Raw genomic sequence first — 27807 nt, forward strand, 5'->3', positions numbered from 1 at the left:
CCCCCTCAGACCCCCCTCGGATCAAAGGCTAAGCCCATTCCAACCATTGATACCTCAAGAACACAGGTAGTGTCTACTTTGTAAATCATTAACTTTACTTCATTGTTTTGTACAAGTACAGTTGAAAATCAGACAGCACAACAGTAGTTCACACCTTATGCAACCCATCAAGCTTTTTCAGAAAGCCAGCAAGCAAACAAAACAACAGCGCCTACAAAAAACAAACAGATACAAATTTAAATTCTGCAAGAAAATAAATCAATAAAAAGAGGGGTTAGTCTTGTGGATCGTAAATTTGCTGTCTAACTGTAGCAAGTGAACATACAGTATGTGTATGACACTAACTGCTCTGTAATGTCGCTGTTTCCTCCCGCAGAGACTTCCCAGCATGGAGCTGCCAGACGCCTCCTCGCCTCTCCCAGCCAGCCACAGTTGTCGTGTTGTGAAAAATTCCATTAAACTGGCCCTCAACCGCCACAAGTCAGCTTTAATTATTCTCCCAGCACCATCGCTGCAATTTAAACTCCTGCTGTTGTTTAATTTTCTAATGTTTCAACTCTCTGTTTCAATGAAATGTAGCATCACACCTCCTAAGCCACCAGTGTTTGAGGACACCGTCACCACTGATGCTCCTCCCGCCAGCGAAGAAAAGGGCATGTCCATTCCTGTTATTGGCTCAAGTGAGTGTTTAAAAAAAAAAGAAGTCAATTTTCAGTTCTGGAAATTGATTTATAGATTCCCAAAAACTTCAACAAAATATATTACAGTTCCCATCAGCAATATGAAAGGTGGAAAATCAATGTTTAAAACTATCCCAAACCTGTCTGTTCTTCAACATTTCCATCAAAGTACAACGAATGTACACAAGGAAGAAGCGAAATTAATTCGAAAAGCACAACGAATCAGACTAAATTTTATTTGACGAAAACTACAATTGTTTTTCAAAAAATAAAACGACCAAAATGCGTCTATGGTAAAACAAATAACCACCAAAATAAACCTTTTTTGTCCCCCTCTGTCTGTCTCTACAGAACACGTGGCATCCAAACACACGGCGCCCCCCGTCGGCAGCTCCATCCCCACATTAGTGAGCCGAGGAGCTGACCCGCTAAACGGAGCGGCCTCCAAGAGAGCCCACTCCCCCTCTATGGAGGAGCAGGCCAAGAGGCTGAAAGAAACAGAAAAGGCCAGAATCCACATAGCTTGAACACACAACTCCAGACTGGATTCATACACACACAGAGTCGGGGCTTTACAGTTAAGTCAAACACCGAGAAGATGACTTCACACGGGGGGCAGGGAGCGCATTCAGGTCGGTCCATCTCAAGTGTGAAGCAGCAGGACGGACACCTCACCTCAAATCTTCCAAGATTACAGATTTGCCAGTGGATAGGTGATTCGGTTCAAACCAGATGTTGTCAGCGCCCTCTGTCCCGCTCCCAGCCAGAGGGCGTTTAACACAACAGTCCCGGAGATATCCGACATGAGAGCTAAAGTGGACGTTTTTTACTCGTCTTCTCCCTCGTTGTTTAAAAAATGTACACAGTACAGATGGAAAATGAGCTGTTCTTCTTTTCATTTTCCCTTTTTTTTTCTCCTCCCACTTAACACATTTTAAAACAGCCCATTATCAACGCTCGCTACACACACTTCTGGTGTATGCTGATTTTTTTTTTTCTTTACTTTTTTTCCCCAAACAGAAAACTGTACAGTAAATGTTGATGTACATAACTTTTTTGTCTTAAAAAAAGCAAAAGATCACTGTTAAGTCTTTTGACCATTCTATTGTAGTTTTATCTAAAAAGGAAAAAAAAAAGTTTAAAAAATTGTTAAAAAAAAAAATGTTTTTGTTTTTCTCTATTGCTTGTCCCAAAAAAAGTTCTCCAGCCCTGGATATTTTTTGTAAACACTGTATAGGTTTGGATACAGTTGCAGGGAGGCTTTATTGAGGGTTTGCTTGGATATGATGGAAAACAACTCTTTGGAGCACCACGACCACCCAAAGAGGACTCCAGGTTGTATTGGACTTGCTGTGTGTAGGTGATCGTAGACACTCAGTGACATCAGGGCTTCTCAGGTGCAGATAAGAGCAAGAAAATCACCCTTACGACAACAGGAAACACATTTTTCTGGATGAAAAAGGTCTGAAGCTGTGCAGTTGTTGTTAAGCTTTCAGAGGGATTAGTACAGAACAGAAGAACCATATCAATAATACACGCTAATCCTTCCGTTCAGTGTAGCTTCAGTGTCAAAGTGTCTCACCTAGTGTGCGTCTCGGATTAAAAGAAAAGGTTGAGCTTTTTTCCTGCTGCGTTTAAGCCCTCGATGCCACATTGGTGCGATGAGTGAGTACTGGACAGCGTAGGCGGTCACAAGAAAGTGTTTGAATATCAGTTTTGTGTACGTACCCGTGATTGTCTGACATTTAAAATGAATCTCTAGTCCATCAGGAGGGCTAAACAGTTTAAAAAAAAAAAAGGGTCCTATGTTCGGGATGCTGCTGACCCCCCCCTCCCATTCCCCCACCAGTTCACCGTGGTCTGTCTGCTAAGTGAAGCTGATGAAGCAAAGTTCTGGTTGTTTTTGCATCCGTGTCCATGAAAAAGTTTGTGGTGCTTTGTGGAAAAAAAAAAAGGTTTGAAGCTTTTTGACGAGTTGTGCCGGTTTGTGTGTGTATGTGTATGCATGCGCATATGGTTGACTGTGTGTGTGAGCGAGCATGCATCCATGGTTGTGTTCATGTGTCGGAGAGAGAGACGCAATTCCCTTCGTTTTGGGTGTTAACCCTCTGCGCCTCCTGTGGAGGTTCTTAAAAGCATCTCCTGAGGCCACGGTTGGGGGTGGGCAGGGGGGCAGGAGACTTTTTGTCCTGCCGCAGACCCCGACCTTCCATCTTTCCTTTCTGAGACTGGGTGTTTGATTTCAGGACAGGAGATATATGTATACAACAGAGTATAGGGTGATGCTGACGAGGCACCCTCTTCTTCAGAGCAGGTAGAGACAACAGGGACGCAGGCTCTTTTTCAAGCATCGGTTTCCCCAACTAAATGTACAGAGAACAGTTTTTTTCAAAAGGCATATTCTTCATTATTGGGGGTTTTCTTATCACTTTATTTATATTTGCATATTTGTACCATGTGATCTTTTTTTTAATAGCATCCATAGCAGGTAGGTCTCTTTTGAATGAATCTGCACCACTCTGTTTCAGACAACTCATGTTATGCTGTTCAGAAACATTTAACAAAACAGGTCATTTAGATGTTTGTTTCTAAAAATGTATTGAAAGGGTATTTTTGTATGTGTTTATCACTTCCTTTAAATGAGTCCGTACACCCATTAAACCCCTAAAAACTATATCTGCGTCAGAGTTCTTTGTTATATTCATATTTTTATATTGTTTCATGTGTTTTCGCCACTTGTGCCATGTGTTAAGCTTTGCAATAATACCTACATGCCTTGTTTGTTCCCTAGAAATGTCATAAATGGTCATTTTACTTAAATAATAAAATACATAAAAATACACTTAGCAGAACGGAAAATTACCTTTTAAGAATGCAAGAGTAACTTTTTTCTTTTTTTCAGTTACTTTTCGTTACAATTACAACTTATAATAGTTTCAAAAAAAGTTCCTAATAGTGTGTGACAATAGGAGATTAAATGTTTAAAATATTAGTTCAGTGTACACATACATACAAACATACCATCCTAGGGACGAACGTGTAATGCAACTATAAAGCCAGGAGATAGCAAGATTGCTTTGTCACTAACTGTTTAAATATATATTTTGAACCCGTTTCTTGAGTCTTTTCACATAAACCTGGATAGGGAATACGGTGTCCTTGCTTTTGTGCACAACAGAAAAATTATATTGAATGAAAATACATAGTTGTCTTGTAATGCGCTGCCTTTAAAAAGTTAAGCATCACCTATGTTTGTTCAATGCTTTTCTTCTCTCCTTCAATAAAAGTAAAAGATGCAAGTTATTATTTCTAATCAAAAGATAAGTCATCTTACAAAGTTGTTGTTTTTTCTAAGTAAGTCTGTATTTTGGAGAAAGTCACATTCTAAATAAGTCATTTTTTGGCGATACGAACACAATTTTGTGGCAAGCAAGTTGTGATTTTGAGGTAAGTAAGTCATCATGTCATAACTTTCTCATTATAATGACAAAGGATAAAGGATTTTTTTTTTTATTACACTGGCATAAATGGTCTTCCGTACCACCATGCTTCACAGTGAGTTTGGTGCTGCTGTCTGATGCATGTGCTGACATGCAGCAGGTCAGCACTTCTGATAGCAGTGGATCCATTTGATTATCTTACTTTTTTGTTGTTGTTGTTTTTACTCTCCCTCTTGGCTTTTTCTAATTTCTTTTTCTGTCTCCCTACAGTCAGTCTCTTATCTTGAAGCCTGTGAACTCTCTCCCTTGTGAGCAGCACTGTGGAGGCACAGACAGGTAATGCGGAGGGAGTGACTCCTCTCAGCTCTGCCTTATCCTCTCTGCTGTGACTCACGCGGCTCCTCATTGGTCCGTTCATAGGCAGGGGGCGGTGACGGAGGGGAATTCCCCCGCTGGTCTCCTCTAACAAACATTACTTTTCCTATCCACTGTCACTCATTCAGCTCGGGCTTCTTCAAGAGACAATAACCTGTGATACGACTGAGAGTGAGAGTGTGTGCACCATGGATGGTGAGTAGCAACACCTTAACTTACTGTGTGATATTAATAATAATAATAACAATGGAAACTGGTAGAATGAGTGGTGTTAGACAGGATATAATGTAGTATTCATGTCTGTGATGTTCAAGAACATGTAGTACTAACTCAAGAGTGAGTTTTAAATACAGTAAGCTCAAATGTATAATAGCAAGTTAATAATATTTAGTACTATTATAAGTTCATCAGCACAGTAAACTCCCCTCTTGTTGCAATGATTGACAGTTTTATTGGACTAAGTCTGAGTAATTACAGGACAGCTTTAGCAGAACTGAATGAGTTTACAAAACACCACAAACCAGTTTGAGTGAAATTATTTTTTTCATGCTATCACATCTATTCAGAGTGCTTTTGTATTTAATTTTTCATGCACTTTTGCCTAACTTCTCCCCATTTGTCACATTTTGCTCCTCAGTTCTTATGCCCTCCATGCTAGGGGACGATCCACACCTAAGTAAGTACATCTTAATGCCTCTTCTCAAGTCAAAATTAGCTGCCTGTCTCCACAAGTCAAAATGTTTAAGTGCCAAAGCTGTGTGTGAATGCACTGCAGTGTCTTTCACTTCCTCATTTTGTTTTATTGGTAAGCATTGCCTTTCACACTTCTGGTGTGTGAGTGTGAGAGCCAGAGGTGTTTGTTATCCTCATCTGTACAGTTTATGGGGTATGTCCTTATATCATGTGTTTTATAAATCTCATGTGAGCGCCATCATCTCTCACTTCTGTGTTTGAAGTGTCCTCTGTTAAAGTAGCTGCAAAATGAGGAAGGCAGGACACGGCCCAGCCACTTGTTTGGCAAACATGCATTTCATAATGAACTCAGAAATGTTACAGGACTCGTTTCATTCTGGCTCCACTTAACAATTGCGTTTGGGCGCTGCACTGGTTTGAGCACAGGTCTCTCAGCTGTTATGTCCACACACATGAAAATAAATTGTGCAATTTAATCATTTGGAAACAAACCAAAGAGAGACACACTTCCCGGATCAGTTTTAGTTCCTCTCTCACACAGGCATCATGTGGGGTGGTTTTGTGTCTTGCAAAAGGTTCAAAGTAGAACTGATAAACTCATGTCATGCTTTGTTTTGGGTGTAGAATGGCTGAGGTTTGCCTTTTTAAAAGACAGTTGTACATCTAACAAGGCTAAATTTAATGCTAAAGGAATTTTGGACATCTAAGTTGCATGGACTGTTTCAGAGCAGTTAAAACAACATGAGGTTCAGTTACTAGTTTAACTACAGTTTGCATTAGTTAGGTGGCAGTTTACCTGTGTTCAAATCTCTGTAGCTTTTTTGGTAGTTAACTAATTTGGGTCATGTAGTTTATGTAGTGAATTACAAACTACATATTCATAGGATTCTGTGGCACAGTGCCACAACTAATTGGCCACAGTTGTCATTTTAATAACAGTCGCCTGCTATTTGATTAAAATCATCTCTGGTTTGCAACCAAGATATCTGCAATAGAATACTGTGAATTTCCCTAGAAGGTAAGCATTTTTCTAATTCCACCTCAAAAAAATCCCCATATCCTCTCCTTAAAACACATCATTGGGCTGCCTAGGTGAGCATGAATCTGCCCCAGGCTCTAACTCAAACACGCCTTCACTGTACTCGATGTCAGTTCGTGTAACAGTATGAGTTTCCAGACTCAGATTGTGATCATTTTTGTGTTGTAGTTTGGGTGTAGTTGAACAACCTTTTGAAGACAGGTTTCTTTGTTTTTTTAAAGCTATGTTTTTTGAGACTTGCTAAGACGTAGTTTATCTGATTTTTATTGTGACATAGCAAGTAGACTACAGTTTTAATGTAGTTCCCCCTTGCATTTGTTGTGTTTCAATCTTATGTCAGTAATTTCGCTGAAAACCTTGAAAAGCTTTAACTTTTCAGCCAAGTTTTACAAGTCTAACAAATATGTATGAAGTAACTGTAAATCACTAAATCCATGCTTATTAATGCATTAATGAACCAGAAGGTGTTCATTTTAAATCACTCTTACACGATCAGTTAGGCATATCTCCAAAATATAAAGAGGCAAACAGGATATCAGCACTGAATTTTTTGCTATTTTCTGACAATTTGTATAACAAAAAGTTTGAAGTCACAATGTCTGCTTTTTGGACAGTTTTGACTTTAACATTTGGACATCTTTTGACCTACAAAGTCACTGTCTCCTAGTTTTATTACATTCTAAAAGCGTGTTCATTAACTGCTTTAATGTGACTTACTGATCCTGACTATAGACTGACTATAGACTTTTGTAACTCAAGCAAAAATGACTCTAATCGGTTTCGCTGATTTGTTTAACAAATCGTGGGGGAAATATTTATGGTTTGATGGCCTGAACCCATCTTCATCTCTTCCTCTCCTCATTTACTGTTTCCTTCATCTGTGCCCTCTCTAGTGGCTGAGCCGGCAATCCAAATCTTCGAGCAGCCCAAGCAGAGGGGAATGCGCTTCAGGTACAAGTGTGAGGGTCGCTCAGCCGGAAGCATCCCCGGCGAGAAGAGCTCTGACAACAACAGGACCTACCCCAGTCTGCAGGTCAGTCAGCACAACTTAAAAGTCCAGTGTGTAGGATCTGGGGGGGATATATTAGCTAAAAATAAACATAACAAGTATGTTCTCAATAGTGTATAATAGTGTAATCACCTGAAAATAAAAATGGTTTTTGGTACCTTAGAATGAGCTGTTTATATCTACATAAGCAGCAGGTCCTCGCCCATGTTTCTACAGTAGTCCAGAATGGACAAACCAAACACTGGCTCTCGATAGGGTCAGTCACATTTGAACACCTCTGCAATGAGCAGTAAAAATGCGTCGCTCAGTGCTTTTACCGGATTAAATCAGCAGGTCCATTTGTTTTTGAGAAAAGGAGACCTCTGTGTCCCAGTTAAAACCTCCTGAACAATGAAGGAATTCTAACTGGCCAATTTTTCAGCTGCTTGCAATCTGCAATTCTCACCACTAGATGCCACTAAATCCTCCTAAATCCTACACACTGGTTCTTTAAGGTTCCTCAAGCACAAAGATGTAAATGCATACTTGGAACTTCTTTACACCTTTGTATACGTTTCTGTACTAGTTACCTTTAAATGTTAAGGTGACCTCCTCTTCCCCCACAGATCCTGAATTACTGCGGTAAAGGGAAAGTACGTGTTTATTTGGTGACGAAGAACGAGCCATACCGACCGCATCCACACGACCTGGTGGGGAAGGACTGCAAAGACGGATTTTATGAGGCCGAGTTTGGTCCAGACCGCAGAGTGATCGCGTGAGTTCTTCTCCCACAGTCACCTCCGTCCATCAGCGCTCTGTAGCGACGTTCACTGACTTCACCGTCAGTGTCGTCAACAGAGTAAATATCGCCTCAATGTCAGTCTTAATCAGCAAGCCTTTATCGAAATAAACAAACACACCCTCTCTGTCTCTCTCTCACACACAAACACACACACACATTGCAATATAATCAATTTGCTCTCTATTAACAGTATTTCACATTTCACGTGGCAGGTTTCGGAAGGCAGCTAGTGAAAATCAGTGACCTCTCTGATACAGAGGGAGAAAGTCATACAGCAAAACACACACACACACACGCACACGCACGCACACACACACACACACACACACACACACACACACACACACACACACACAAAGCATATTTGTCAAACCATGTCTGTGATGGGGATTGCAATATGGGAATTCCCCAAGTGACATCACCCATATTTGCTGTGTGTCAGAAAAAAACACAGCTTGTGTGTGTGTGTCTGTGTGTCTGTGTGTCTGTGTGTGTGTACTCGAGCATGTGTGCAAGAGTGTGAATGAGTCAGTATCTTTTGGAGTGTATAATTTGTAAATCTTCTCAAACTTGTGTAGTAAATTTGGACTTTTAACCCTCGCAGTACGGCAGATTGTGGCCAGACGTGGTTGTAAAATTAGTTTATGGTCGCGTTTTTAAAGCACAGTCACACAGGTTTAAGTAGCTGCACATTTTCTTTGACCTTTCACAGACGCAACAACATTCTTTTTTCTGAGATCATACTTAAGTCAGGTGTGGCCCCGTGTATTTGGTTTACTAATATACTAATATACTAATCAGTTTGTTGCAGAACTCTAAGTCATTTTCACTTCCTCACAGCCCTGTTGTATCAATGTTCACACAGTTTCCAAAATCTGGGGATCCAGTGTGTGAGGAGGAGGGAAGTGAAAGATGCTATCGTACAGAGGATGACCAGAGGGATCAACCCCTTCAATGGTGAGTCGACCTGCTGCGAGTGTCAGTGTTGTTTTCATCTCCTTCATCACACTGAGTGATAGCACTGGTTTCAACACACTTGATCAGATATTGGCTTGTGTTTGTTGTTGACATAACCATCTTCATAAACACAAAAAAGTAGATTACACTTAAATACCACCATGATAATAATTTTATTTATGTTGCTCCTTTAAAAAAGCAGAGAAGCAAAAAAGGCAGAAACGGCATTCTCTGAGAGCAGTACAACAGCGGAAAGCCAAACAGTCTGAACACAAGTGGGACAAAACAAGAAAATTAAAACAAGAGGACAAATAATGCATGATGCAAAATGTCAATATGAATTAATCAAAAATAAAAATACTAATAACAACAAAAGCAATACAACCACAAAATAAAACAAATAAAACATAATTTAAAATTTTTTTTAAAAAAATATAAAAGGCAACATCACATTAAAACAAGTATACAGAAATGGGTTTTAAGAGGTGATTTAAAAGAAGTCACCGATACTGCCAGCCTTATCTCTTCATGCAGGTCTCTCCAAATTTAGTCATTTTTCAGGTAATCCAATGCAAAGGTCCAAACCAACACTGAATGTATCCTGACAACAGATACTGTGTGTGTATCTTAGCCACAGAGCTCCACTGTTTTCCAAAAACAATGAAAAACACATCAGTGAGTCACGCTGCACTTAGCAACATATTCCTTCACTAATGTCAACATGGCTACTGTATTTACTTATTCCTGAATTCTGTATTTCGACATGGTTTTCAGCAGCATCATCATAGCTTAATCGATATTCCACAATTCAGTTTTGGCTTTTGGTTTTTGGTTTGCCACCCCAAGATTTTCAGTGACCCCGTTTCAGTTCAGTTCAGTTCAATTCAATTTATTTATAAAGCCCAATATCACAAATCACAATTACCCTTAGAGGGCTTTACAACATACACCAAATGTGTGTTAATCGTCTGGAAGTATTTGGGAACACACTAAAGCATTGTTGGTTTTGGTCTTTTCATAGAGTCTTTGTGCAGTGAGTTAGAGTCTTGAGCCACGCTGAATATAAAGATAAGCTGATGTCAGTCAATATTAGTCTTAGATATCACTCTGACTGAGATTAGCAGTGGACAGAATGTCATTGTATCTCAATGAAAAACTTTGTTACTGTTATCATTTCTGTTAGTTACTGTGGCTGGTTACTGATGCTGCTGCTGCTTTTCCTGCTTTTGTTCCTGTTAGTCAGGTTCAAAACAGTTCATAAGAATTGTTATCGAGTGCTGGTTGACCCAGTTCTCAGGCAGTGGAGATGATTTTCCTAACATCAAGTCAAAATCCGCTCTATTGCCACCGCACCATCTACAGCGAGTGCCATTTCCTCAGTGTGCTTTCAGTCTGCGGTCCTCCGGTGCGGACAGACAAGCACTTCTCGTGTACAAACAGGCGTTGAGCTACTTCCCCATTCTTAGTCACAGTTGCTCAATTCAGCACAGTGCAGGATGCCACGTGAGAGCTGGGAATGCAGGATTCATTAAAAGGGGGAGGGTGGACCAAGGGGGTTCCCCAGCCTCAGAGATGATGATAAAAGTAGGGTATGGTGCTTTACATGTCTGTAAAAGCATGGAGGGATTATATGCAGGGTTGATTCAGACTTAAGCGCTTTTGGTTTTTGTGTTTGCATGTTGCGTCAATAAATGTTGACCAAAACAGCTTCAATTAACCAGATATCTGCTAACTCCAATGCTTTATTTCTTTAGGCATTTGCAGCCTTTGTGGTCATACCCGATACTTCACTTTTATTCAAAATCCTGTAAACTTAGACCGACCTAACAAAAACACAAAACTGTGATACAGATTGCTTCCGTATTATAACTCCAGCTGACATTTTTAGTGACACACTCTGTCGACTGAGCCTCACCATATATGACCACATCTCTATTCTCTTACCTGTCCGCTAGTATTACACTTAAAGAACTAATTTAGTCTTAGAGAGTAAAGACTTGAAGCACGTTATTGCTAGTTTGGGAGGATGCAGGTACAATTTGTAACCATAGACAAATTATTAATTTCTATACCTAAATGAGCACAACCTTAAAGGAATACTTCACCCACAAAATGATCACTTATGTGTCAGTTACTCACGGCATGTTACATTGAATCCATTAAAATGAAAACAAAAAAAACCCAAACACTTTTTTTAGCATGCCTCCACAATAAACAAAGAATCCCAAAAGAGAAAGAAAATTCTTGATGAATTAAAGTAAATGGGGTCCACGTTTAATGAAGGCAAAACTATAGCAAAACATCTGTTTTGCTATAGTTTTGCCTATAGTTTTGCCTATAGTTTTGCCTAACTATAGCAAAACATCTGTTTTGCTATAGTTTTGTGCAACTCTCGCATAACTCCTGCAGCATAATCCAAGTCACAATGGAAAACATGGGCATAGTTCGAATGCACACCCTTGCCCAGGTGTGCTACTCATAAGGTTTGATATCATTTGAGAGCATAGGAAACAGGGCAAATAGCAACTGAGCAATAAATGTCCCACAGATTGCAAGAAATTAGTAGATTAAGATTTATTTATTTTTTTAAAGCTAGATAAACATTTCCAGGAAACTCTATTTCTAATTATCATTATTATATATTTAAAATTATTTTACAAAATTAGTATAATTTTAGTATAATTTTAACTTTGCTGTTTGTTTTTTGTTCGTTTTTTTGTGAACTAATTTTCAGATAATTCTCGTCTTTTTTTCTAATTTCTGTGTCATTTCTTGAGTTGCTCGTTGCCTTTTTTTGACAGAAATTAAGCCAGTTTGTTCAGGTTTTAAAGGATTAAAATAGTAAGACTTTAACAAAAATGCATGTTTTTGACTTGTATTATACTGCGAGAGTTTGTAAACAGATGTTCTGATACAGTTTTGCTTACAGTAAACATGGCCCTCATTTGCTTCAATTTATAAAGAAATGTTGCAATGTTTTGCATTCTTCGTTCACTGTAGAGACATGCGACAGTTGTTTTCAGGAATTCAACATGACACATCGTGAGTAATTGATACAAATAATCATTTTGTGGTGAAGTATTTCTTTTAACAGAGCATTTTTAGCTTATCACGTTTGTCGAGTGCCGGGTGTAGACACAGGAGGTGGAGGATCACTGGTGTTACTGGTCGGATGGTATCGTAGACAGAGATAAAAGGTATTTATTGCTTCATACTGTACAATGGGCTGCTTGGTGTCTTTTTCACATGGCCCAAACCTTCCGCTCTATTGAGCTCACTTCTGCTGTGAAACTCAGCTGCTTCCTGTGTCAGGGGGGAGATATGCCCCCTCACACACACACACACCCCCCCCAACACACACTCAAAACACACACAATCCCCCCCGACTGCACCTCGTTTCATGTGAAGAGTTGTTCATACTACAACAGTAAGGTTGAACAGGCTCACCTCACCTGTACGACTGATGACGCAGAACTGAATACCGTGTGTGTGTGTGTGTGTCTGTGACGTGGTGGCATGTTTCTGTATTACTGTTTTTTTCTCATTTCTCATGGTGGTGATGCACCTGCTAAATGCTGACTTAAGTCACATGGAGGAAAATGTTTACTTGTTGAATCCAGTGAGTAACAATCATAGGTGTGGCAACACGTTATATATTCATATCACTCTATAATAGGCTCAAATAAGAGTCAACAAGATTTTAATGATGTCAGATTAGAAATAATTTCAAAATACGGTTACAAATCCTAAGCACTTTCCTTAATTGACTACTGTTAAAATTAATAATCGATTAATGGTAATGTAGCGTAATATTGGCATATATGTATGATCCATCCATCCATCCATCCATCCATTTTCTTCTGCTTATCCGGAGTCGGATCATATGTATGATGTAACAGTGATGTATGATAGTGGAGTCTTTGCCTCAGTGAGACACAGACTGGGCGATGCATGTCATGAAGCTCTATGAAATTGTGAGTCATGCAGTGGAGACACTGTGGTGAGGCTTGGCACCTGCCTCCCTCCCCTTCGTTTTCACTCTCACAAACTGCTCCCACATTCACACTAACCACTTTACCCCGCACCTCAAACTCCCACCCACCCCCGACCCCTCCGCCGTCACTGTCCCCCCCAGCACCGCGGCCAATGACCTCATCCTCTGCAACTGCAGCCTCGTGCAGACACGGTGCCCAGCGACTTTTTTTTTTTCCGCCACAAACTCACCACTACTTTTACCTCCAACCCACTTTTCTGCACCTGTCCAGCCTCTGCCTCCTTCATACACTCACACGCGCACAAACCAACTTTGTTTGTTCCATCAATATTTGCTACAAAAGTTCCGCTTTCATGTGTAAACAAGTCTTCTTGTCTCCCTCCTTCAGTTTCTCCACTGTGTCTGTTTGTGCCACCTACAACACACTAACCTGATGACCAAACAGAAAGCTGAGCTAGAGCAGAGCTACGTGACTCTGTTGTTACAAAGAGACCATGCAGCCCCCAGGAGATGATTTTGATCATGTTGTTACTTGACAAGTTTCCATAATAGATATGTGCATAACTTAAGCGATATTTTCAAAATGTCGATAAAATACAATTGCGAGATGATGCATTTCATTCAAATAATGTTATTCGACTTCTCCTCTCATGATAACATTGCAAGAAGCATGTCGATGGATGTTCAAAACATTAGCAAGTTCATTTCTATAGCAGTCACCACACTAGCCGTCACTATTTCCAACTGAAAGTGACGTAGGAGTGTTATGCAAACGATAATGGAAAGACAAGCCCCTTAGACGTGGTAGTGGCCATATCGGAGGGATTTCTGGGAGGTGATAGTCCAGATTTCACAGAGGAATTGTGGTTTTAAAACTTACAGATGACCCATTAAACTTTTTTGAAAAGTTATGCAATGCAATAACACCTCTTGTAGCTCCTGCTGCATCACGATGAAGCCAGTTCCTACCTACAAGTGCATAGCCATAACATCATGTGACCTATAAAGTGAAAAAAGTGTTTCCATTGCAGTTAGAAGCACCCTTTAGGTTGTCTGCATTATAAAAACTAATAGTGCTTTATGGACCAAATGTGGTAAATAATGTGATATTGGATGATATTTTCTGATTCTATACATATATTTTCATTATATGAATTTATTGTTCTGAAATTATGTTTCAAATACAGTGGTTTTCAGTAGTTTCTACTATTATTCTATCATTAAAGGTTTTTTATATTGAGGGACGTTTTTCCTTATCCACTTTAAAGGTCCAAGGGCGGAGTGATGTTGTATGTTGTAAAACCCTCCGAGGCAATTGTGATTTGTGATATTGCACTTTATAGATCATACTGAAACTGAAGTGAAAGTATTATTTGTACAGCCCTTTTGGGCATGCTTTGTGATTGGGCTGATGAACTTTGAGTTGACTCATTTGTAAGGTGCTTTGGGTTGCCTTTGGGAATGAATGTCTGAATGTAAACCAGTACAATGCACTTTAAATTGAACCACTATCAGGGTTGTAAATTAGCATTAGCCACCAGCCAAATGCTTGTAAAATATGCAACTGGCTGCCAGATCTTCTTCATTTATCAGCCCAAAACACAGTATACTGTGTAGAAGTATAGAAGCTCTGTCCAAAGGTAACAAATTTTATCCCATTTTACATTCCCTGTTCCCCCTGTTTCCAGTGTTTATGCTAAGCTAAGCTAACCATCTCTTGTAGCTTCACATTTAACAGACATTTATGTGAGTGGTATTGATTTTCTCATCTCAGACAGAATGAAAATAAGTATGTTCCCCCAAAATGTCAAGTTGTTTCTGTATTCAAACACATCTGCAGTTGATACAATGAAGGTCAGACAGTCTGAATGTTGTAAACTATCCAAAATTGAACATAGTTATAAAAGTCAAAGCCAAGCTGACATGTTTTGGCTCAATCTGATATCAGATATCAGAATGTTTTAAACAAAGCTTGAGGCTTCATGTCGACGCCAGACTAAAGTCGGTCTGATGTTGACATGTATTGTATCATTTCTCACTACAAATGCTGAAGCAGATAAGACACCTTGAGAGCTCTTTTTCTGTGCTTGTTAATTACTCAGCTGTGGAGGTCAGTCAGACTTAAAACCCAAATTTGAGGCCCTCTGACTCAACAAAATTCAAACAGACTTTTGACTGCAGTGATAACCTGTTACTTTACTCAGACTTGAGCCCTGCGAATAATAATGCCTGGTGCCAGGCGTGCAGAGACAGAGCAGGGGAAATACTTAGCTGTTTGCTCTGAGCATGTCCAGTGACACATCCAGAAATAATGAGGAGTTTCCCCTCATCTCATATGTAGCTGCAATGCTGCTTTTTGTCGTGTTTCTGACAAGAATATATGCACATAACATAACATGGTAATGTGTTTAGAACAGCAAAAACAAATTCTGGTATTGCGCTGTTGGTGTTTGCATTGGGAAAAATCATTAAAATAGGCGAGAAACATCGTTAAGGACTCAAAAAACAAAGTTCAAGACTTTTGTCCCACCACTTTCACACACGTCAGGCCCTCATGGTCACTCGTGCAGGGAGTCTCATCTCTTGCCTCTGTGTTGTGCACACACTCACACACACAGCCATGCACACACACTTCTTTCCACCCTGAGGTGACGTCCCCCGAGCGTCACCGTGGCGACACACTGTAGGCGGGGATGGCCTCGGCATGAGTGTGAAAGATAGAAATGGAGAGATGGAGGAAGAGAAAGTAGGCAGATGTGAAAGCCTGGTGTGTGTGTTGGTGTGTGGGCGTCTCTCAGTATAAGCTGTCCCTGCAAGGTGTGTGTTTGCGTGTTGCCTCTGAGGTCGGTATATGTGACGCTTGCATGTATGTGTGCGTGTGTGTATGTGCAGATGAGAGTGTAGGCTGTGGATGCTTGAAAAAGCTTATCTGTGACGTGTTTACATTGATCCATATTTGAGGGTTTGGGGACAGCCTACAGATTTGACAAGAGTGTGAACAATCTCTCTGTGCTTTGACATCATTAACTAATGGTCACATCAATGTTTTGCACATTTGGCTCATATATGTTATTATATGAATTATGATGCAATTGCACCTAAATTACAAAAATGTTTGTATTTACTTTTAGTGTTGTCCGGCCATGCAGCTATGATAGATATATCCATCTTTGGAACTTCTGCAGTCATGTGTTTATTGTGGTTAGAGAATTACGAAACTACATTAAATGAATGAAGAGCCAATCGGTTCTCCTGGATAATGTTCTGCTTACATAAGATAATTCATAGACGGGGCTATTAACAGTTTTCATAGGGACGGTTTTCTCAGCAGAAAGTAGTTCCTCTGAAATTCATTTCACATAGATCTATGGATTATGCAGAGATAACCACAATTTTTCACTTACCACAACTCCACCACTCTACCCAAGAACTAATTCTTATCACCAAAGTTCAGAAGGACATGTTGCACTTTTTGTACTTTTTATGCAACTAAAATTTTGATAGAAATAATTACTTTGCTTTTTACTTTACTATTTTTTTCATACAAAAATATGAGTTTATAAAATATGATGCATGGGACATTCATATGCATTCATAACCACTATTTGCTATAAAAAGATATAGTGGAGTAATGGCGTTCTGAGCAGAGAATGAAGTCAAGCTAATACTTTATGAGTTGTTACCTGAGCTTCTCTGTGGTTTGTTTTGGTAAGCTGGTCCAGCTGCACATGCATATTAGTGCATGTGTGTATCCCACTAGCTAACTCATCACTGCTGCTTTACACTGCGCTCTTATGGTGGTCACTGCTGATATCAGGATGGCATCAGTGTGTGAGCATAGCGCCCACCTTCCAGTTCCTCCCCTGCTTAACTTTGTTAGCTCTGTCAGCACTGTTGCTCTTTTTTAGCGCTGTATATGGAGTTAGCACCATTAGCTCCTCGAGTGTAATCTTGGTGATCTTTTGTTTTTCTCATACCAGTAGTGGTGCCTCTACCAGCATCATGTGCTGGCCAAATACTGATGTCTATCTTTATGTGTGTGTGTGTGTGTGTGTGTGTGTGTGTGTGACCTTAGTGCCACGTGAGCAGCTGCTGCAGACAGAGGAGTACGACTTGAACGTGGTTCGACTGTGCATCCAGGTTTTCCTGCAGGACGAGAATGGCCACTACACCCGAGCACTCAACCCCATCGTCACCAACCCCATCTACGACAACAGTGAGTGGCTGAGCTCCAACTGCACCAAAGTGTGTTTATGCTGACGTCACATTAGGCAATTACAAGTGTCAAGAACATGACATTGTCATATAATTGTACTTATGGGAAGCAGGCTGCCTGAGGTTAGGCGTGTCAGCCACAGGGTTCAATTTAACAGTGGATTTCAAGAGCAGATGATGAAGATGTCATTTCCTAACCTTACCTAGAACTGTATAAATGTTCTACCATTTAAAAATAAGGTACTAATAATTATGCAAGAATTTAGAAGTTACACAAGTAGCTGTGCACGCACAGTATGTACCTGTAGCACGCAAGTGTTTGTTGAAAGACCTGCATACGTGTGTCCAGTAGATTCTCTCAACACTGTTTGGTGTGTTGCACTTAGCAAACTAGTACAGTGTTCCTCACACACATTGAGAAAGGGGAAGTTCTATATACACACTAACCCTCAAACAACACTGTTACCATGGAGCACTTCCTCTTCTGTCAGCAGGCATGTGACATGTGACTCAACTTGCTAAGGCTTCAACTGTAAACTGAATGTGGTCTTTTTCTAAACTGAGGCAAACACTGAACAAGTTACACTGAGTCACTAAAGCTGTTTTTGTCACAACAGTATCACCTTGATAAAGTAAAGGTGGATTCTGACATTATCACCATTGGAAATATAAATCTCATGTGTAGAACGCTGTCTGAATTGTTAGTTTTGTTGCATCTGTTTGGATTCATGTTTACAGCTTGTTTTTGCATCGTCAGGGGCCCCAAACACAGCAGAGCTGAGGATCTGTCGGGTCAACAAGAACAGTGGGAGCGTCAAAGGAGGGGATGAGATCTTCTTACTGTGTGACAAAGTACAGAAAGGTACATAACATCAATGTTCTGTAGGCATTTCCAATCAGTTAAGCATTTCATTGTTGCACACATTTTACAGTATATTGTGTTTTTTTCATATGGCTTGCATTTATTCATCTATTTTCTTTCCATTCATCCTCATTCAATCCATTTATCCATGAATCCACTTTGTTTCTCATAGCCATAGTGTCCATCTCTTTGCATGTTCATTTAGTTTTCCACTCCTGTCTTCCCATCGTCCCCCTCTCCCTCAGATGACATTGAGGTGCGATTCTTTTCCTCCAATGGCTGGGAGGCTAAAGGCTCCTTCTCCCAGGCTGATGTTCATCGCCAAGTAGCCATCGTCTTCAAGACTCCTTCCTACTATAACACCTCCATAACAGAGTCTGTCACAGTGCACATGCAGTTGCGCCGACCCTCCGATCAGGAAGTCAGTGAACCTATGGATTTCAGATACCTGCCAGACGACAAAGGTGAGCACCTTCATACTATAAAGCCAAATTTTTACAAAAACTTCTGGTATATCTAGCTCTCACTGTTTCCTCTTCACCAGCAATGTAAATGAAGGTTTGCACCTTGCTGATCATCCACAGAGCAGGTTGCACACCAGCATTTTCAGAACAAAAAAGGACAGGCTGAGGTGTTATGAGACTCTGTCACGATCAATGGGATATTTAAAGTAGTAGATTTGTGCGCAGAGTCCGTATATAGAGCGAGTGAGCGATGTACCCCAACAGAGGGAATAGAATGGTACTATTGGTACCACCTACAACTTTATACCATGTAAACGCAAAAATAACCATTCTAATGTTTAAGAAACTGAACTGAACTGAATCGGACTGCTTGTTGGAAACAAAGCTTTACTGCTAAACTCAAACTCCCACCATTTTCTGTGTCTGATGATAGCATCCAGAAATTGGTTCAGTTTTTAGTTTGATTTAAGTGGTATATGTGAAACATTTTGTGTTTGCTTTAGATCCATATGGCTACAATGAGAAAAAGCGCAGAAGAGAGCACTTGATGAAGATATCAGGATTGACAGGTAAAAGATATAGTGCTGTATATACAATAAAGGCAATCTGATATGCCCACATGCCCATGAATTAGCATGTCCTTTGTATGACATTATGCATATTGTAACAAAGGTTTCTGGCCCTTCTTCAGGTGGTCCTTTTGTTGGTCTAAGTATGAACAGGCCAAAGGCAGTGCCACAGAGTCACATAAGTCACATGCGGAAAGGTAACTGGTTTATCTTGTTTTCCCACAAATAGCAATCATTAGATGTTAACTCAAGTACTACCCTTCCATCCAGATAAGGATAATCCTGTCCTGCTATCACACTAAAAGTCACTATTTGTTTTCTAGACCTCAACAACATGTACCCGAGGCAACAGCCCACACCTTCGATGCAGCATCAACCTGGTTTATTCAACCAGCCCTATCAAACTGGCCCTCAGAATGTAATGATGACATCACAGGCTCCTAATATATCAGTCAGCCAAACATGGACAAATCCCAACCCAACAATCTCAATGGATACAGTCACCATAAACCAGTCTGGTGCCATGAGCAATCTACCACATCCTAATAGAAGTGGCCAACAGCAGGCAAACCGTGGATCCAGTTACCCCAACAGAATGGAGCACAATACCCTCCCTCAGCTCTCCATAAGGGACCTACAGTGCTTGGATACAGCTCCCCAAGCCGCTGCAATAAGCCAGATGGAGTCCCCATCCCTCTTCCTCCTGCAGCACCAAAGGGAGGAGCTCGGGTCTGAGACCCGGTCCCAGAACCATCTAGGCAACCAGAACCAGGGTATCCAGACTGTTTGGCCCAATTTTACTACCCCCAGTCCAGTCCAGAACACCTTTACTGGGTCAGTATCTGGAGGTGGAGGGGGGTCACAGGGGTTGGGCACTTTCTCTTTCCTAGGGGGAATAGAAGGGGACGATTTTCTGAAGGACCTGGTGGGGTCTCAGACCAGCTTCCAGCTGAAGCAAGAGCCCCAAATCACAGTGGGACAAGAGAGCCATGCTTCTCTCATGCAGTCACCAAGGGAAAGCCAAGAAAATACCTACACCAACTTGCTTCCTCGTCCCGTGAGCAACTGCAACAACATGGAACCAATGAGGCAAGACGTTAGTGGCAACACCCAGCCGCTTAAAAATCGACATTATCCTTACTCAAGCAATGGCATGGCCAATGAAGGCCACTATAACAATTTGGATGACTGGGTCAAATCAACACGACAAAGTGACTAAAAGGAGTAACATTGTTTGTATCAATGAACAGAAGCAGCTCCTTGCAGTACATTGGTCTTGCTTAACCTTGCAAAGCCAGAGATTTGGCTTCACCCATTCTGGCCCAGTAAGACTTTTTGGTTGCCTGATATCAGACCAAATTGACATTTTGACTTTGAAAAATAAGTTTCCATTTTCCGACATTGCATCCACTCTCACAAATTTCTGTGGGGGAGGAGGATTCAATTTTCTCGAAAGCAATCACTAGAGACCAATCTAGCCTGACTTTAACATCATTTTAAGTCTACACATAGGGAGGCCAAAATACGTGCATTGCCAGGGTTTCGAGATGTTGGGTGAGATTGAGAAGACATGGTGATTTATAACCGCCTTTACAGCAGAGTCTACCTTGTCTTCAGCACATTGTTATTATAAGCTACTTCTCATTCGTTTTGGGTATTGGTTTATTGACAGTGCTTGACAACAACTTGACAATGTCATTAATCTTGTCTGTGCAGCTGATTCGCTAATCGCGTCCTCCTGCAGCATTCATTGGTTCTTTGGTCCTTTTTCATTTTAATTTAGAAACTGGCATTTAATGTCACAATGCCTAACAAATCGGTCAACTCAAACTTGGTGTAGTCAGTTGATTCAAAGGTCTGGACTCAGGCAAGTTTAGTGGGCAGTTACTTGGGTTATTGTATCAGTCTGCAAACAAGCAAAATTATTGGCAGCTGTTTGGATCGATAACCAGATAAAGGCATTGTTTCTAGGCAGTACGATCAATTCTGCACTAGTTCCTACTTTTTAAAAGACATCACCAAGAATGCTTCCTACAACTGACTGGCCAACCATGGTGCTTTGTAAACTGTCATGAGTATTTGCTTCCCATTATTACTCTGAAAAGACACTGTTCTCTTGAAAATTATCAATCAGATTTGATTTCTTGGTAAATTTAAGGCAAGACAACTTGTTCAAAGCCCAAGTTCACAATTGTTGCACAATGTTTTTCTGTACAGGCCCCATACCAGCATTTAATCTATAAACTTTTGGATTGTTTCAAAAGGGCCAAGTTGCATTGTCATTCTCCCTTAGTCACTGATTGGTTCAGCTTCCGGCTGCTGGTCTAATGGACCTCAGTGGATGTTCTTCCAATTTCTCAATTAATCTCAACTTAACTAAAGCTGAACTCACATGAGTTCAATTGGTTTCTGCAAGGCGAAGACCTCTATGTGGATGAACCATGCCTTAGTTTGTAAAGATAACAAACAGCATGCTGATGGTTTCCAAGCCAAAGTTAGATTTCCACAGAATCGAATGTACTACTTTCTTTCTTTGTCTCTCTCAGGTGAAGTTGGATTCACTGTGAACATAGTGTATAGTTTTAAATGTTTTGTTGGAGTATTTGATCTAGGAAAAAAAACACACAAGTTAGGGATATGACAAAGAAGTGGGTTGTTAGAAAGGGTTTACTTTTTATTGTTTTGTAAAAGATTCTTACATATTGTGCTTTTATTGGTTTTTTAGCAGAGTATTTGCTGTTAAAGGCGCTCTGTACATAAATATTAGCCATAGTTGAGAGTGAAAGCAATAACTGTGCTGAAACCCTCAAGAACTGGCAAGGTACTGAAATTTCCATTGAGGAAGTGGAAGGCAGCACATTGTGTTGTCTTTCCTTTGTAATGACTATGTCATAACAGTGATCACATGTGTTAGACAGAGTTCTCAGAGCATTTCTTCTAGATGTTTTTATTAATGTCAGTTTTGTGTTTTTATAGTTTATTCATTCATTCATTTGAGGCTTTTACTGATAGCTTCACAGAGCGCTTTGCTCGCGGACTTTGTGACTGGACACATGGCTGATAATGAACAAACACTGGCTCTTGTGCAGGTTTCAAATCAGTGAGCAGCCTGCAGGCATGTCATTTTTTATTTGTGTGTATCCTATTGGCTTATTGGTTTTCAATGAAAGCAAATATTTTGATGAGTTCTTTGTAAGATTTGCTATTTTTGGATTTTTCTACAAGATCAGTTCTTAATAAACAAGTCTGACTTATTCCACATATTTTGGCATTTAATTATTACCTTTATGTTATATGTCTTACACTGTACACATGATCTTAGGTAGCCTGACTCTGTCCTGAAAGTTAGCCTACTGCTTCGAACCAATATATATATATATATATAATATATATATATGACCCCTGCAAGACCACAATATGCCACAAAGTTGTACAGAGTAAGAAAAAGATAAAGTGTTAGTGTGGGTGCTTATGGAGTACTGGACAGCAGCTACACACTGTGTACAAAGGCTAATACACTTTTGAAGATGACAAAATAATAGGATTTTGTTATAGCAAAACGATACAAGTCTGTGTGATTTCTAATTATTTATCGTTACTGTTTTCAAAAGTAAAACAAAGCTCTGATTATATATATGTATATATGTTTTGTACTTACTGCCAACATCAGTCAAGTTTGTTCAACTTAACAGATACAGCACAGTTTGAAACAGTAATGGTTTATAAAGAGTGGTTAAAGTGATACCTGCCAGCCAATCAGAAACAAATCTTTTCCATGGTCATGGAATAAAGGGTGCTCCCTAACTATGTGAAAGTACCTAATAGTGCTCCAAAATCCCAAGATTTCATTGTTATCTGAAGTGCAGCTGTGTCAAGTGACCTGAATGGTGTTATAAATCAATAGAGCAAGAGGCTATGATGCATGTCCACCTGACTCTGACAAAAGTATGTCTTAACAACAAAGTGATGAGTGGACCGAGCCACATGACTTTGCACTTTCATTTTGAGCTACACTGAGCTTATCATGACCTTGGTGTCCATCACAATTTTGGCCAAATCATTTTCTTCCCTTTCTTCTTAATCTGATGAAACAACATGAAAAATCCAACCTCAGGTAGACTGAACTTGAAATGAAATTCTGCCCAGTGTGAGCAGCGAAACTTAACTTTTGTGGCCTGATCAAATACTTTTGCTTTCATGTCCATGCACAAATATAGAAGTGTAATATGATTTCAACAGTGTAATTGCATCACTTATAAGATTTTTATAGTTTTGAAACACTTCTGCCAGAATTACATTTCACGTTTTGTAACCACCTTGATGAATGCAGCCAGATTTAGTATCAGTAATATTGGACACTTTTGGGAAATATGCTTATTTGCTTTCTTTTACAAGAGACTGATACCACTGTCATACCTGTAAGGCAAATATACTTTTAATCTAAAACCAGAGGTCAGCCTAGCATAGTGCGAAGACTGAACACAAAAAATAGAGTGGCACATAACCCCACGTCAAACTGCAGCATGTCATAGTCTACAGCGTGTGTCATTTAGCCTACAGCATTAAGATTGTTCAGCATTTTGTAAAATTAACTTGATCACTTTCTTGTTGAGTAAGACGAGATTGATACCACTCTCTCAGCCAAATATGAAGCTACAGCTTAGCTTGTTTTAGCGTAAAGACTGGAAGCGGGGGGGAAACAACACCAATAAAACAAACAAGATATGACGTGTTAATAAGTAAGCCTGCGGGAGACGTAGGCAGATTTGTGACCTCTGACAGAGCACCCTCTCCCATATCTTTATGCTAAGCTTATGGCTGAATATTTACCACGTGGACATGAGAGTGGTATCAATCATCTACTTCAACTCTCAGCAAGAAAGCAAGCATTTCCCAAAATGTCAAACTATTATTTTAATTATGTTTTAAGTTTTTCTGTGGCATACTCACATTGTCTCAGTAAACACTCATTATACTCTCACTCCACACTCCCGCCCACACACTGGTTAAGACAGTCACGGGAAAACTTTGTGCAGTTGAACGTGTTTGTGATGGCTTGAACATACAGCAAACTGCACACTTAAATACGTTGCTTTGTGTCCGAGAAACACACTTTATGGAACAGAAACTTTTGTTCAATACACTAAATGGTCAGGTTTCTGACCAGAATATGGTAAAATTTAGAAGGCACTTGTTGCACAATAAAGGAAATGTGACTATAATTACTGTCAGTATTGTTGAGCAATGTTAGTTGAGTAAGTAGATACAGCTTTGCCCAAACCCTTTTAAACATCTATGCTGCTCTCTTCCCAACCCTACAAATAATAATAATAAAATTTAAAAAAACAGCACCAAACCATTACATGTGAATCACATTGTGGCTTAAACCAAATTCTAAGTCAAGATACTTCATTTATGTTAGAGTTTAATAAATGTAGGCACTTTAGTAGCAGGTCAAAATGATTATTACAAAACTAACTGTTTCTTTTAATCTCTAATTACTCATGTAGTTTTCAAGACGAATATTTCTCCATATGATCCTTTACAGATAACAGCTCTCTAAATATGATCCTGTTAAGTTCCTCTTATTAAATGTAGCAATGTAGCATTATAATGCAACTTACAGGAGCTGAAATCTAATAACCCTACTTCTTATTTATATCATATTTCCTTATATTTGCAACCAAATACAGATGATAATCTTTCACAGTCACTGTTGATTGTACACAACACTGGCCATCAAATAAATTAATTTTTGGTTTGTATGTACTTTTAAGTAAAATGATGTGCAATTCTGACAAATGTAAAACTGATTGCAACTGCATGGTTTTGACAACCTCGTGGCAAGATTGTGAGGGATATCCATTGAAAATATTCCAAAAATTGTCAAAGTCAGCTACTAGAGTGTCTGACTCAGTTGCACTTCAACAGGGCAGATGCATGCTGGCAGGCAAAGTAGACTGAAGGACACTTTAAAAAACAGACAAACAAACAAAAACAAAAAAGACACGTGTTTTTTTCTGCCATAAGTGGGCCTGCTTCTTGTAAGAGATATTTAGATGACTGAACATTCGTCAGGTGGAGGGTGACTCTGGGCATGGTCCTTCAGCTTTGCGTCGAGCCTGTGTAACAGCAGCAACAGAAAGTTTGCTTATCCAACAATGATAGCTTATCCAGCAATAATGATGTCCGCTGAGTGGGGTTATGTGGCCCAGTAAAAGTAAATGTACACACTGCTGAAAGAATGTGATAATATGTGTTCCAGACTATCTCTGTGACCTGAGCGATCGTACCTCAAGGCACATTGAGGACACATTGGGTGAATTCATACCTGAGCTGTCCGCTTGTCCATCACCCATGTTAATACCAGATGTAAACAGGGCTACTGAGATAGTTTCGTTTGGACCAAAGTGGTGGACTGACACATTGCCACACTACCAGCATTTAGGCTGCACCGCAGTTGTTAACCCATGACCCTTGATGTCAAAAGGATAGACAATCAATAGCAGTATACGTAGCATTGACTCATTTAGACAATACTGAATTTTGTTATGCAGTTTCATGTTTACGCCAGAGTCACTCACATTTTCATCACAATTGATAAATGTTGATACTAATCTTATTTCTTGAAAAATTCGGCATTTCATATCGACAAGGTACTTTACGAGCAGTATGTCCTGCTGCGTCATTACCAAGGAATCCAGGATGTGCTGCATTGGAGATGTTTGTTTTCTCTCGTATTGGGAGACTGAGGTGTATGTGTATGTAGCTTCCTGTCTCATTTTAGAGAACCACAGTGAACCCTGATTTAACCTCAGCGCACAGGATACTGTCAACAGTCTGCTCACAGGCTTTCTGTTTTGATTCACTGGTCCCAAGTCATTTGTAGACAACATTTTTATTATTGAACTTTCAATTGAAAGTACACAGGACAACAGTGGTTGTCATTTTGATTCAGGCAGTGAGAACCGAATCTCAAATCACCTTAGTCACAATTGGCAGTTAAGAAAAATCGATGTTTTAACAAATTACAATCTTTAAAAGTCGATAAAGCTTGCATTGTTACTGCTGAGGGAGCAACCTTAGCTGTCATTTGAATTAATGTTTTTGGACATCTGATATACATAAATGCAGTTCGCTCTCCTTTTAGCCTGATTTTGGTCTGCAAAATGCTCCATTATGTTCACATGGTGGCTGTTAACTTTGTCTGTCGAACATCTAAAGTGAGTAGCAAAGCTAGAGCACAGTGGATTTGTGGCATGGATGTTTAAAGCGAACTGAATACAGCGGTGGAGGATCCCTGTTCATCCCTATGAAAGTTGTTCAGTGGTGCATGAGGTCAAAAAAGGCTAAATTTCCTTGGTATGAAGTCACCCAAATCTTCTGCATAATGGGGCCCATACAACAAGTGCACTAGAAACTTATGGTGGCCAAGCACGGCTGAGCGGCTAATGTCCACCAGTCGAGTGGCTAACATCTGGTTAACTTAACTGGGAATGAAATGATTTAATAATGCGTGTCTTCTAGACTTTTGAAATTTTGTTGGATCAAATCCCAATTTTAGAAAGGGTCATTTCACATCAGTTGTGATGCTTAAAACAATGTATCCATTGATATACAGACATATATTTTGCAATGTAAATCTTTTAGAAAAAGTCTTTTTGGGCCCCATGACATCACATGATGGATCCGCACGTTATAATTCTACTGTTTGGCCACTATGAAAGTTTCCTTGCTTTATAGAGCTTGTTTGTGTGGTTGGAAACAGGATTGGCAAGAGTGACTAAACCAAAGTTGGTAATGATAATTCTCTATGGGTTTATAACAACACCCGTCCCATCATACAAATCTATTTAACCTACTGTCTATATAAAAATATTGATTACTGCAGCTTTTTAATTTTTTCTCAAGGAACAGGTTTTGTTCTTATCAAACATAACATAACTAACAGTGAAAACAATGGATGGTTTTGAGAAAATACCAGTAACAACAGTCGGTTGAAAAAAAATGGTAATGCAGTTAATGTGTTCCTGTAACAACTGTTACCACATTAACCTTTTGACAGAACATTGATATTTTGACATCTGAAGTAGGCTGGTGTAATTTTTTTTTCTTGAGGTTTGCCAGAGTTCAATTTTACATTCCTAAAAGGGATGTTAGTAGTAAGAAAACCATACAGTACACACAGACTTTTCTTTCTCTGGGAGAACCAATCTACAGTATATGTATACTTATGTATGGTTACTGTGCCTTTATCAAATGACAAGTCAACTTGCACTACTTACAGCACCTGATGACCTACAATGACAATGTAAAGGTTGTGTTTGATGACAATGAAAGCTTAAAGCAAGTGAAAGAAATTAAATATGTCTTCTTAATTTTTTTCGCAAAAATGGGAAAACAAATCTCCATGAGCACCCTGCTCACGTGCTAGAAAATGGCCTCTCATTACCTTGGCAGCCACTTGGCCTTAAATGGCTTTTCAAATTACACTTCTGCTTCAGCGCTTCCTTTTCAAATTTGCAACGTCTATTTTAGCACCCCCCCCCCCCCCCTTCATTTAGCCAAACGTTAAAAAAAAAAAAAAAACGGCATCGAGGAGACAATAACTTCTTGGCTCCAGTATATGTTTAACCCTGCGCTTACTCATCCAGAGTTACTAAATGCACAGCTTGTGCACAGCCTGTAATGAAACAAAATTATTGCAACATCAAATTAAGGACCAAATG

At 39.7% G+C, this 27807-nt stretch overlaps 2 protein-coding genes across 2 annotated transcripts in view; both read left to right on the top strand.

Moving 5' to 3' along the window:
- The window catches only part of papolg (poly(A) polymerase gamma), an 18101-nt gene extending 14747 nt beyond the window's left edge, over positions 1 to 3354 (top strand). The window contains exons 21-24 of the mRNA XM_042501959.1: positions 10 to 66; positions 377 to 480; positions 580 to 680; positions 1032 to 3354. Coding sequence (XP_042357893.1) covers positions 10 to 66; positions 377 to 480; positions 580 to 680; positions 1032 to 1207 — 438 coding nt within the window. The 3' untranslated portion in view covers positions 1208 to 3354. The remainder of the gene's footprint in view (positions 1 to 9; positions 67 to 376; positions 481 to 579; positions 681 to 1031) is intronic.
- On the top strand, positions 2342 to 22339 carry rel (v-rel avian reticuloendotheliosis viral oncogene homolog). Its single transcript, XM_042502638.1, has 13 exons — positions 2342 to 2361; positions 4391 to 4456; positions 4560 to 4690; positions 5133 to 5171; positions 7121 to 7260; positions 7842 to 7990; positions 8883 to 8974; positions 17044 to 17184; positions 17941 to 18045; positions 18291 to 18509; positions 19013 to 19078; positions 19201 to 19275; positions 19402 to 22339. Exons 1-13 carry the CDS (start codon positions 2342 to 2344, stop codon positions 20295 to 20297), a joined length of 2139 nt encoding a protein of 712 aa, XP_042358572.1. The 3' UTR covers positions 20298 to 22339.
- Positions 22340 to 27807: the final 5468 nt, after the last annotated feature.

The sequence above is a fragment of the Plectropomus leopardus genome, chromosome 15, assembly GCF_008729295.1.
Source record: "Plectropomus leopardus isolate mb chromosome 15, YSFRI_Pleo_2.0, whole genome shotgun sequence".
Taxonomy (NCBI): Eukaryota; Metazoa; Chordata; class Actinopteri; order Perciformes; family Serranidae; genus Plectropomus; species Plectropomus leopardus.

Bases quoted from the DNA above. Each gene is read 5' to 3' on its own strand.
- rel (XM_042502638.1), top strand. From the start codon at position 2,342: ATGAGTGAGTACTGGACAGC. The intron at 17,185-17,940 runs GTGAGTGGCTGA...TTGCATCGTCAG, and splicing joins CAACCCCATCTACGACAACA to GGGCCCCAAACACAGCAGAG. The intron at 18,046-18,290 runs GTACATAACATC...CCTCTCCCTCAG, and splicing joins GTGTGACAAAGTACAGAAAG to ATGACATTGAGGTGCGATTC.